Source organism: Rhagoletis zephyria, unplaced genomic scaffold (genome assembly GCF_001687245.7).
Source record: "Rhagoletis zephyria isolate East Lansing unplaced genomic scaffold, Rhagoletis_zephyria_1.1 Rzeph_scaffold_00715, whole genome shotgun sequence".
NCBI lineage: Eukaryota > Metazoa > Arthropoda > Insecta > Diptera > Tephritidae > Rhagoletis > Rhagoletis zephyria.
The window spans coordinates 128,270-141,277 of record NW_016157799.1 but is presented as its reverse complement, the minus strand read 5'-3'; the positions used below and the strand labels follow the sequence as shown (position 1 = coordinate 141,277).

General features: G+C 36.5%; 1 protein-coding gene across 1 annotated transcript in view; it reads left to right on the top strand.

The window, feature by feature from the left end:
- Obsc (Obscurin) overlaps window positions 1–13,008 on the top strand; it is a gene marked incomplete at its 5' end in the record, with an annotated part of 198,231 nt that overhangs the window by 58,813 nt on the left and 126,410 nt on the right. The window contains 3 exons of the mRNA XM_017613775.1: window positions 1,278–1,418; window positions 1,488–1,581; window positions 1,639–1,733. Of these exons, the coding sequence (XP_017469264.1) occupies window positions 1,278–1,418; window positions 1,488–1,581; window positions 1,639–1,733 (330 nt within the window). The remainder of the gene's footprint in view (window positions 1–1,277; window positions 1,419–1,487; window positions 1,582–1,638; window positions 1,734–13,008) is intronic.

Sequence of the window (13,008 nt, the reverse complement as noted above, 5' to 3'; positions counted from 1 at the left end):
CTTTATCTTTATCTTTATCTTTATCTTTATCTTTATCTTTATCTTTTTCGCTATTCTGCTTCCGACCGGCTCGACTTTGCACTACCATGGCACTACCACGGGTTAATAGAGTAGCTACTTACCTAGGAGTCGGTACAGTAGCGGTTCAAAAGTAGCGATTGACTCCAGCAGTACTGGAGGGTTATGTAAAATGCTCGCTATGGAGCAATGGGGGAGTAGTCTCCTATTACTCCATAATGAGGAGTTTTGCAGTATAGAAACGCTCTTATTTCTCGTTCGGGAGGAATGTGGGAGGGTTTTCTTCGTGCACTCCCTTGTGGTCTTTTTGGGAGGTTTCTGGGAGTATTTAAAGGGAGTATACAAAATTACATGCTACAGAGGCATAGGAAGCAATGGGGAGTATTCGTAAACTCCCAAGGGAGTACTCACGGAGCAATCGTACGATGCTCCCAAGTTCTACCGGGTATGTACATAAACGAAATATTTTTGAATACTCATACAAAAAATTATCATTTATTTCAATTCAATTTATTTCGACTTCGTTTGAACATTGTTGTTCTTCGAGATGAGAAAAATAAAAGCTTGTCAAATTAGGGTAAGTGTAGAGCCAGTGCAGGTAAACTTAATACTTTCTTTGATAATTGATAATAGTTGCACAATTTTTAAGTTATAAATGTTAAAAATAATGACGCTGAGGAGAATTTCGGGGTAGGTATATCAAATGTGCACTTAAGCATAAAGCCAGCAAAGCAAAATATACTGTATTCACTCAAATTCAAAAAAAATTTAAGCCAAAATCGTTTTAAATGAATACATGCAGCCCTATAATTTCCACCAAACTTGGTCCAAGAATTTTAATATATCATAGCATATTATCGAAACTGTTTGACATTGGGAAAAATACTCTTGCTTATCATGCAGTTTACTGAAAGGTGAAAAAACGATATTTAAAACGTGCGCCGGGTATATAAAGTTCGGTTTCGGCCGAACATATACTTCTTTACTTCTTTACGAACTACATTTTATTTATTACCCAAATATTGTTAAAAACAAGTACATACTCTGGAGTTTTGAAGTATTTTCTGTTACTTACATTCACAATTTTTCTTTGAATAAAACTGTATTGAAAAGTATTGGTTTTTATAGCATGAAAAAGTCTAAGGTACTGATTCCGCGCAATAAAAATATGGCAACTCTATTTATACTATGTATCTATAGATTCGCATTGTTGTTGAATTTTTCAATAATACGTTTATTTAAATATATTCCTTTTGTAGACAAAAAATAGTACCAGAGGAAAAGAAAACCTACACATACTTAGCGCCTGGTGTAGATTTTAGACCTGAAACGTCTCCTTATTTCCCAAAGGACTTTGATATCGAGCGTCCTCCCCATGATGGACTTGCACAAGCTCCACAGTAAGTTATTACCGGTTTTATTGTGCATACATAAATAATATTAATTACGTACACCAATAATTAAAACAGATTTTTGCGCCGAGAAAACGATTCCCTGTATGGAATTAAATCCCATAACGTTGAACTAATGTGGTTTGTTTATGGATACCCAAAGCCCAAGATNGTGAAATCTCATAACGTTGAACTAATGTGGTTTGTTTATGGATACCCAAAGCCCAAGATGACATACTATTTCGACGGCACACTCATAGAACCTGGTGGAAGATTTGATAGTAGCTATACTCGCAATGGCCAAGCGACACTCTTCGTAAATAGGTAAGTTGGGCTTCAACACCAAGTTATCTCATAAAAATTACACAGGTCCACTAAGAAAAATCGATGAAAGGTTTCTTTGACCAAACCTAGTCTGCTATATGTTTTGGGGTCGCCGAACACGAATCTGAAGTCCGTTTTGCTCCATCACGTCTAGATTTTTTCGTAACCTCAAAAACACCTCGGATTTCTCTGTCACGTAAAATCCGAGATGTTTTATGATGTTAAAAAAATCCAGACGTGATGGAGCAAAACGGACCTCAGATTCGTGTTCAGCGACCCCAAAAACATATACCAGACTAGGTTTGGTCAAAGTAACCTTTCATCGAGTTTTTTTTGTGGACCTGTGTTATTATCCCTTAATTTATGTATAAAAATTTATATGGTCCAAAATGTGCATCCGCTGCAGCCGAGTGGTTATAGGGAATGCTCGGCCAAACACTTAGCAAAAGGTGTAAGCGCCAAAATATTATTATTATTACTATTAGTAAATGATGTATGTATATTAGATTCCTTATTTTATCGATACATTTTACTAGAGTATTTCAGATCTTCCCTCCGGCAGCAGAATGTGAAAATAGGACGCTAAAACCTTAACAAAATAGAAAAAAAAATAGTATTGCAAAAACTTAATGACCTACTCTGAAATCCGCGATTTAAAAGACTAGTTTACTATAGGTTCAGATACTTATAGAAAAACATTCATCTTTCCCTAAGAAAAACAAATGTTATACAATCATATATGTATATAAAGCGAATGGCGTAGTCAGTTTTTTAATAAAACTAACCTGAAAGTAACCCACACAACTTAAAATTACTATTTGGTACTTTTTTCACGAATTTTCAAATTTATTCGTTAAGATTTTCTATAAGCATAAAAAATTTATCGTACTTACTGTCGGTCTCAGAGACATTCAATAGCTATAACGGCACTTAACTAATGATCGTTAAATCTGTTAATTAATGTTTCTTCTCAGAGTTGAAAAATAAGGCCTCATTAGCTAATGAAACATTTAAATATGCCCCAGTTATGTGGTAAACAGAATTGCAGCGGATAGAGGGTAACGGGCTGACGGGTGGCGAACAGCTGATCCACTCCAGTCGGAAAATTCGGTCGGGTAAACACAATTGCGACGGAACAGTTAACTCTATTGATACGTAAAAAGTAAAAAAAAACACGAGAATAATTGTGCATGCATTAAACTGCATTCTTGATTCTGCGATTACTTAGTACAAGAACAAATCAGGGTCAAATGTCACTAACACATACAAACCGCTATTCACGCATCCATTTTTCTACGCTGCTTTTATTCATCTCATGCATAATTGCTCTCGTGTGTTTTGGGCAACTCTGAGTCTTCGACCCGGCGGGTAAAATACAAATAATTACTCTCGTGTGTGTTTGGGCCATTGACATGAAAAGTTCAGAAAAGCAACTCTGAGTCTACGACCCGGCGGGTAAAATAAAAAGAAATCTAAGAATTTTCCCGCCGTAATACTAACCGATGGCACAAATCCGTCCCCGCCGCAATTCTGTGCCATTTCATGCCATTCAATGTGTTCTAATTATGACAGCGGGTACCCGTCAGCGCGTTAACTGCTATCCGCTGCAATTATGTTTACCACATACGGCCTTTTTTTGTGGCATAACCCATTTTTTTCTTTCAGCTTAAAACAAATTTAAAGTAAGTTCTTTTTGGTTGTTTGTGTATCCAACAGAGTTTCGGCGTTGTGCCATCTTCAGTGTCATTTTTCGGTCCGAGTGGTTGCTGTTTCTTTCCACTTTTTTGTATTCGTGTTATTCTCCGTTTTAACTGCCATTAGGTCAGGCATATCAAGCTAAGTGCGTTAATTTTTGTTTCATTATCTCGCTGGTAGGCGCTTTTTGGTTGCTTGTGTTCCCCGCTGGGTAGAAATCCGTTTCTTTTTATTTTCCTGGTTTTTGTGCTTGGTTCAGTTTATGTTCCGTTATCTAGCAGGTAGGTGGTTTTTGGTTGCTTGTATTTCCGGCAGATAGAAGTCCGTTATTTTTGTTTTCTTGGATTCTGCGGCTTGGGTAAAAAAATACACTTTTGAGATTTAATTGAAGGTTAATTGGTCTGACAAGACTAAATTAATCGCTTTCAATCAGATGGCCCGGCATGGTATTGGATCAAAGACCCAAATTGAGCCTAAGCGCATCATGTAAGGCAAACTGTGAATCACAGTGGTCGGTCAATAACAGTTTGGGGTTGTATTTCAAAAATTTTGTTGGTCCGTTAGTACGCATTATGCGTAAGGAACAGTATCTGTTCATATTTCAACAAAATTTGCAAGATGTAGTCGAAAAATTGAGAGTTTCTGCTGAAAAATCACTCAAAACACACTGCACATGTTCGCAAAGCCGGGATACAAAGCAAAAATTTGCTAATTTGAAATGACCTCCACAATCCGCGGACATGAATCTCATCGAGAATTTGCGAAATCAACTAAAAGCACAGCTTAATAAGTATCAAAGTCCGTAAAATCGAGTACATGAGCTGTGAAAGCAAACTAAGGATATACCTCCAGAATTTTTACAGAAATACAAATAAGGTATGCCAAATCGCATCCAGGAACTGAAACAAGCAAAAGGGTACTGAACATTGTGAAAATTGTTAAAAAGTTCTTAAAAATATATGAGTGCAAAACTGTAACATCTGCCTTAATTTACATATTTGTCTGCTGTTTTTTTATTGTTGTTGTATTGACTTCAAATCGTTATGAGAGAGGGAGTAGGGATGTACCAACAAGAATATACAACAAAAGTATTGAAAGTCGTTAGAACTTGGAAAGATAGCGTCACACCATGTTACAGTTTTGCTCTGTATTCATCATCACTTTCTGTACTAAAAACCTTATTCCATTATTAAGATAAGGTGGATTATAGTTGAGTATGAGTAGAGAATAGTTGAATACATATTTATCCCCCGTTTACAAACGCATTTATTTATACTTTATTCTAAACACCTCCCATATATATGTCTGCATACCAAATTTCTGGTTCATGTGACTTATGGCTCTTAAATTATGGTTCGTTAAAAATTCCACGCCTGTGGGATGTGATACGCCCCCTTTTACAACCCCATTTATATATACCTTACTATAAACACCTACCATAGATATACCTGCAAACCAAATTTCAATCTCCTGGGGCTAATGGTTCCGAAGTTATATCTGATAAAAACTTCCACGCCTATGGCCTTTTACAAACTCAATTATATACATATATCTCTTTATAAGCGCCTACCATTCTATACCTGCATGCATACGAAATTTAAAGTTCATGTAACTTATGGTTTCGACCAATGAGTTTGTAAAAGGCCATAGGCGTGGAAGTTTTTATCAGATATAACTTCGGAACCATTAGCCCCAGGAGATTGAAATTTGGTTTATAGCTGATAAAAAATTCCGCGCCTATGGGATGTGCCACGCCTCATTTTACGAACTCCTTCGTATATACCTTATTATAAGTACCTACCATAGATATGTCTGCATACCAAATTTAAAGTTCATGTGACTTATGGTGTTGAAGTTATAGCTGATAAAAAAATTCCACGCCTATGGGATGTGCCACGCCGCCTTTTACCAACATCTATTTACATATATATACCCTAGTATAAATACCTACCATAGATATGTCTGCGTACCAAATTTCAAGTTCATGTGACTTATGGTGTCGAAGTTATAGCTGATAAACAATCCCACGCCTATGGGATGTGCCACGCTCCCTTGCACAAACTCATTTATATATAACGTGTTATAAGCACCTACTCTACATATGTCTGCATACCGAATTACAAGTTCATGTGACTTATGATTTCGAAGTTATAGCTAATAAAAAATTACACGTCTAAGGGATGTGCCACGCCCCCTTTTATAAACTGATTCACATACACCTTACTATGAGCACCTACCGTAGCTACGCCTGCATACCAAATTTCAAGTTCATGTGACTTATGGTTCCGAAGTTAGAGCTGATAAAAAATTTCACGCCTATGGGAGGTGCCACGCCTCATTATCGAATCCCAATTTGTTTCTCCCTATTATAGGCCCAGGTGACATAGCAATCCTCTGTCAAAATTTCGTTCGATTCTGCCCATCCGTTTAGGCTGCAACCTGCCACATACATACATACATACTTCTACAAATATATAGTACATATATCTATTCTTCTCTTAGCGTAAAATAATTTTTGGCGATATCTCGGCCACATGGCCACCTATCGTGTAAGTTTTAAGTTCAAATATTTATTTTCAATTGGCTAAATTGTATTCTAAATATTAGCCAGATCGGCAAGAAAATGCAGTTTTTAGGAATATTCCGACCCTAGCGCCACCTAGCGAGTGCATTTTTGGTCAGAATATTTCTTTTCTAGGTGCTGACACATGTTCCAGATATGAACCAAATCGGTCTAGCCGGTATAAAGAAAGCAAGAATGATAAAATACAAGATCGCGCCCTTGAGAAAGGATTTTTGAGCGTAATTTTTGCGTGACGTCATCTTGGAGCAATTGCGAGAGATAAATGCCAAAACGCTTAAACGCTTATGTAAACAATGCTGAAAAATGTGTTAATATCGATATTAAATGGTCCAATTTTGCAGGACTTAATAAATATACGAAGTTTAATTAAATAGGAACACGTAGCAATGATTTTGGGCATATAGCCCTTTAGCTAGGGCTGCCAGATATCTCCGTTGCCAAACCGGGGCAATTTGGTTAATCCAACACAATAAAAACAACAACAACAACAAAGTTTTGAAAATTAAGTTTTGTAGCCCAGAATTTTAGTTGATTTTTTTTTAAATTTTTTTTGCTGCCAGTTTCTTCTATACAAACTACGTTCTACAATTCTCCTTGTATGGAATACACTGTCAACAAAAACAAAATTGCTTTCTTAATTGGCTAAAAAGCTACATTTTCAACATTTTTTAAAAGATCAGATGAAAAATTCTCAGAGCTAATAATTTTGTACGGCACTGTACTTATACGTACGCTAGGTTTCACTAAAAAAATTTAAGTACAAGATCATGGTACAATTATTTAACCCATATTACCCTGTTGTTCTCATATGGAAACGTGCGATAGACATATTTTTACACGATCATAACATGTAAACGAATGCAGATACCGTTACTTTTAAAAATATGCTCAACGCGCAATTATTTCTTCTTTTGCCCAAAATATGTTTGGCGACAGTTCGTGTTTGTTTGTGAGAGCTAGCGCTTCGTAGATAAAACGCAAAATGTTGAGTGTGAAAAAAGTGTTATAAAAAAGCTAAGTGCATGTATAATATGTACTAATTGCCTTAACCGTTTTAATGAGTGTGATTTTTTTAATTGTTTGCTAAGAGTAATAACGTGACATAAGTGTAATACAAAAAGAAAACGATTTTGTGGTCTTCTTTGAAGTTTTTTATGCGTGTGTCCATATGGCAACGCCAGGTAGGCTAGGCCACTGGTTTCGTTGTAATGTTTTTTTTTTTTGTATTTCGCAATTTTCTTGTTTTCTCTAGGTTTCTTAACGAATAATTTGACTGTAGATAAATGAGAAACATCGTTTAACATTATGTTTTATTTTTTAAGACCACTTTCTTTGCAAGAAGCGTTAGACTTTTTAGAAGAATTATGTTCTGACGGCGAGAGCGAAGCTCCAGCTAATGTGCAAGAACTATATATTCAGCCGCCCCACATTGAGGGGGATTTAAGTGGCGAAGATTCAGGTGACGATGATGGTGGACTATCAGACAATTTATGCCCAGCGCAGCTTAAGTCAGGATGTGAAATTGTTTTGGAAAACGGTCGTCGAATAGAAAGTCTTGATGGTGAGCAAGCTTGCCTTGGTACTGAAATCTATGACGAGCCTGTTTTATTCATCAAAAAGAATATGTCGTGTGAATCCATCAAAGCCTGATGTTCCAATCCCACCAGCTAACAAAGAAAGAAATTTCACCTGGCGTACCACTAATTCGACGGCAGTTTTTCCCATTTTTCCCGAAGCAAATTATGAAGACTGCCGAGGACTTAGTCCTCATGAACTATTCAAAAAGTTTTTCAACGATGATTTGCTTGAACACATATGCAAATGTTTAAATTTTTACGCTACTCATCAACAAAAACGGTATGAAGAGCTGACTGTGGGAGGTGAGGACTTGCTCAGCGGTTTTTATATCCCTAATCCAATATTTACATATTATTTCGTGTTTTCATTGGGATTTTGATTATGACTGGTTACAATCCAACAGGGCCCTTTAGGGATATGTGGAGTAACGAAGATGATCTCCGTAACGGAATGGTATTCAGTGCTATGCGAAGAAACCGTTTCGAAGAAATAAATTCCATGCTTCATTTCACGCCATCAATATGCAAACCGGAAAGATAATTCTGACAGATATGACTCCCTATGGAAAGTACGTCTACTAACAGACCACATCAAGGCCAAATTAATGGAAAACTTCCACCCAGAACAAAATATCTCATACGACAAGAGTAATGATTGCTTATTTCGGGCGCCATGGCTGTAACAATTTATAAAAGGGAAGCCAATTCGTTTCGGATACAAGGCTTGGTCTCTATGCACACCCAGTGGATATATGATCAACTTTGAAATATATCAAGGTAAAAACCCGAGGTCAGATACTAAATATGAGGAAAGATTTGGCACTTGTGCGGCGCCACTTCTATGTATGGTAGACGATTTTGCAGACGACGTAAAACAGATCCCATTTTCTTTTTACTTTGACAATCTGTTTACTGAAATACCATTATTAACTTATCTCAAAAACCGACGCTACCATGCTACTGGTACCGTTCGAGAAAATAGAAGCCCCAAAAATTGTCCAATTCCACATACAAAAGAATTACGAAAAAACAACGAGGCTATTACGAAAGTGTGGAAATGAAGGAAACAGGAATTCATATTACTAAGTGGGTGGATAATGCGGTGGTGTGTCTTGCATCAACTTGCTTCGGTTGTGAACCAAAGTCAACAGCATCTCGGTACAGCAGGCAACTGCATAAGAAAGTACCAGTTCCACGTCCTTGCGTTGTAACCGAGTACAACAAATATATGTGCGGTGTTGATCGATTTGATCAAAATGTTTCAGGTAATCGCATTTCATTTCGAGAAAAAAAGTGGTGGCATTGCATTTTTACATGGCTTATCGATGCCAGTATTCAGAATAGCTGGCTCCTTTATCGACGTTTGGTCAAAATAAAACACTAAAGGAGTTCAAGCGAGATGTAGCGACTTATTACTGCCAGTGCTACGGTACCAAGCCAAAAGTGTTCCAAATGCCATCGGGGAAGCAAATGAATTCGGTAATAGAAACTCTTCGTTATGATCGAACTGATCACTTCGTTATTCCAATAGATAAGAAGCGACGATGTGCTGGAGATACATACATATCCACCGTGCGAACAGCTTGTACAAAAAGCGATGTTGGACTTTGTTTACCATGCTTTGAATCGTATCATAACCAAACTATAAATTCTATTTTTTTTTTAATTAAAAAAAAACTTTATTTCAATTCAAATCTAATTTTAAAAAACCTACACTTTTCTGCTTTGAATAAATGACCACAAAAACAACGCCTGTTAATTTCTTTAAAGGCGTCGTAGTGCTTTCCCTTATATATGTAAACCGGTGTCCTAGTCTACCTAGCGTTGCCATATGGCAACAGGACATTCTAAGGATCCTAAGTGGAGGACCTAAAATTTAGTGATGCAGTTTTTTTACTTTACTCATAAGGATTATGCTCCTAAAAAATCTCCTTGAAACTCCAAAAAAAATTACGTAGGGTCATACGGGTTGAGGTATTGTCTTCCCAGAGAGTTTTACTTCACATCGAAATTCGCTTTAGGTTTTCGCTCAATTAAATGTTTATAAATTAACAAAAAAAAACGTTTGGAATAAATTGAGCTGGACAATTTTTTGATTTGTTTACTAAGCAAATGTTTATTTTTCGGCTTTTGCAAATTAAATAAGTTCTCTGCAAAAAGGTTTGTTTAAAAAAAATGCATGGATATATGGTGAATATAAATATTCCTTTCCTTTACCTTTAAGTGTGGGCAACAGTGATATTTTTCAAATAAGGCAGATCGGAATATGTGCTCTCTGGGAAGACAATACCTGTAATTATTGTACCATGGTACAAGATAGCATTAAAAAATCAGCCATATTTTGCGTTGCTGTGAACTTTTTTCAAAACTTCTGACTTTTCCTTAATATAATTGTAAAACTCTGTACACGTAATTTGTAACGTATGAACTTTTGTATATTGAGCGAATTAAATAAGAGAAAAAATTTATCTATATTAGATTTATGACTAGGTATGCCCAAGATGTATTAAACAAGGTGTGATACAGTGAGGCTCTCTTTTAAGGTACTATAACGTCAAAAAAAAAAAAATGACAACTCCTCTATGAAAGCGGGAAGTCATTTATACTTTCTGTTTGGCATTTTCTTCTAATTAAAACACTATAAACAAACATTTTCATATTCTATAAACTTTGTCTCGAAAACTTACATTGGAAAGAACCATGCACAAACAACAAACGAGCAAAAAGGGCTAATTAGCATCAGGAAGGGCACTTTGCACTTAAAGGTATGTAGTGTGGGTATATCGGTCATCAAATATTGCTTGTGCAAAGTTCAACTATCTGGAGATTTAACTATTTCACAAATGGCATTGGTAGTGATTTTTGAACTTTTATTAAAATTTCTGCAATTAAAATCTGAACACTTAAACGAAACCCGGGACATTTTAAGGTTGGACCGGGACACCGGGAGAAATGGTCTAAAAACGGGACATGTCCGGGAAAACCGGGACGTCTGGCAGCCCTACCTTTAGCTAAATACGATTTTGAGCACGTGCCGGATGTTGGAAAAATGCATGAAGTTATATGTATGTATGTAGATGTGTACATAAAAAATACTTATATCGCACGCTTGCCTTTTGTTTTCGCTTTTACAATTTGCCACTGCAGACTTAATTTTGCCTTGTAATCTACTGTATATTTGTGGAAGTATGTATGTATGTTTGTACGTATGTATATATGTATAGCCAGATTGCAGCCTAAACGGACGGACAGAATCGAACAAAATTTTGACAGACTATTGCCATGACACCTGGGCCTATAATCGGGAGAAAAACATTGGGCCTCGACAAGGGGGCGTGGCACCTCCCATAGGCGTGAAATTTTTTATCAGCTGTAACTTCGGAACCATAAGTCACATGAACTTGAAATTTGGTTTGCGGACATAACTATGGTAGGTGCTTACACTAAGATGTATATAAATGGGTCCCATAGGCGTGGAAATTTTTATCAGCTATAATATCACAACCATCAGTCACATGAACTTGAAATTTGGTTTGCGGACATAACTATGGTAGGTGCTTACACTAAGATGTATATAAATGGGTCCCATAGGCGTGGAAATTTTTATCAGCTATAATATCACAACCATCAGTCACATGAACTTGAAATTTGGTTTGCGGACATAACTATGGTAGGTGCTTACACTAAGATGTATATAAATGGGTCCCATAGGCGTGGAAATTTTTATCAGCTATAATATCACAACCATCAGTCACATGAACTTGAAATTTGGTTTGCGGACATAACTATGGTAGGTGCTTACACTAAGATGTATATAAATGGGTCCCATAGGCGTGGAAATTTTTATCAGCTATAATATCACAACCATCAGTCACATGAACTTGAAATTTGGTTTGCGGACATAACTATGGTAGGTGCTTACACTAAGATGTATATAAATGGGTCCCATAGGCGTGGAAATTTTTATCAGCTATAATATCACAACCATCAGTCACATGAAATTGAAATTAGGTATGCAGACATATGTATCTGTGGTAGGTGCTTACAGTAGGCTATATATACATGAGTTTGTAAAAAGGGGCGTGGTACATCCCATAGGCGTGGACCCTTTTATCAACTATAACTTGGGAACCATAAGTCCCAAGAACTTGAAATTTGGTATGCAGGCATATCTACGGTAGGCGCTTAAAGTAAGGCATACATAAATGAGTTTGCAAAAGGAGGAGTGGCACATCCCATAGGCGTGGAAAATTGTATCAGCTACATATAACTTCGGAATCATATGTCACGTGAAATTGAAATTTGGTACGCAGACGTATCTATTGTAGGTGCTTATAGTAGGGTATTTATAAGTGAGTTTGTAAAAGGGGGCGCGGCACGTCCCATGGACCTGGAATGTTTTGTCAGCTATAACCCCGGAAACAGTGTTGCCGTTTTAGCCCTTTGGTGGCTAGATTTAGCTACCACATACTTTTTTTGGCCACATAAATTTAAAATTACCCCTCGCCCTTTTTTTAGCCCTTTGGAGAATTTATTCATACTTGGCATGAAAAAGTTGTATACGCTTAATTTGATCTCATATTTTTTTCATTTATGTAAGAGATGAATTTTCAAACTAAGAAAGACATATATATCTACATATCGGCGTTTAAAGTACAAAACCGCGTATCGTCATTCTGCAAAACCGCGTAACTGACATTGGCTGCCAAAAATTGGATTTGCTCACACAAGCTCTTGGCTCAATCCTTATCCATTCGTCCTGAAATATACTAGCCAGAAATGCGATTGCTTTATAAAAAAGAGAACCATTTNTGGAAGCATATAACTTACCAGCAGGCTGGTACAATATTTATTTCTTTACAAATGAGGTCGAGGAAAGATCGAAATGATTAGAGCCGAAATTTCACAATTTTGTTAAACATTGTGTTTCTTTTTAATTCACAACTGCAATACCGTGAACTTAATCTTCCACGAACACGGCTTTGACTCATATAGTGCAAGAAATTTCTGCTAAAATGCTTATTGCTTAGAAAATCCAGCTAATTTCACCACTCACGACACCAGCATGCTGGTACAATCATAAAATTTAACAAATTAAGCATTAAGCCTTAAACTTATCTATTTTAAACTATAGTTAAATCGTTAATAGATAAGTTAACAGCCCTAACACTTTTGGAGTATGTATGTATAAAAACGTAAAGAACATACAATACATATATCGTCCATTAAAGTGCGAAACCGCGTATCAACAAAATGCAAAACCGCGTATCAGCAAAAGCCAAAACCGCGTATGTGAAGTTGTAGAAATTATTTTCTAGAGCGTAAAAACACTCATATTTCGATATGGTTCTCTTTTTTATAAAGCAATCGCATTTCTGGCTAGTATATTTCAGGACGAATGGATAAGGATTGAGCCAAG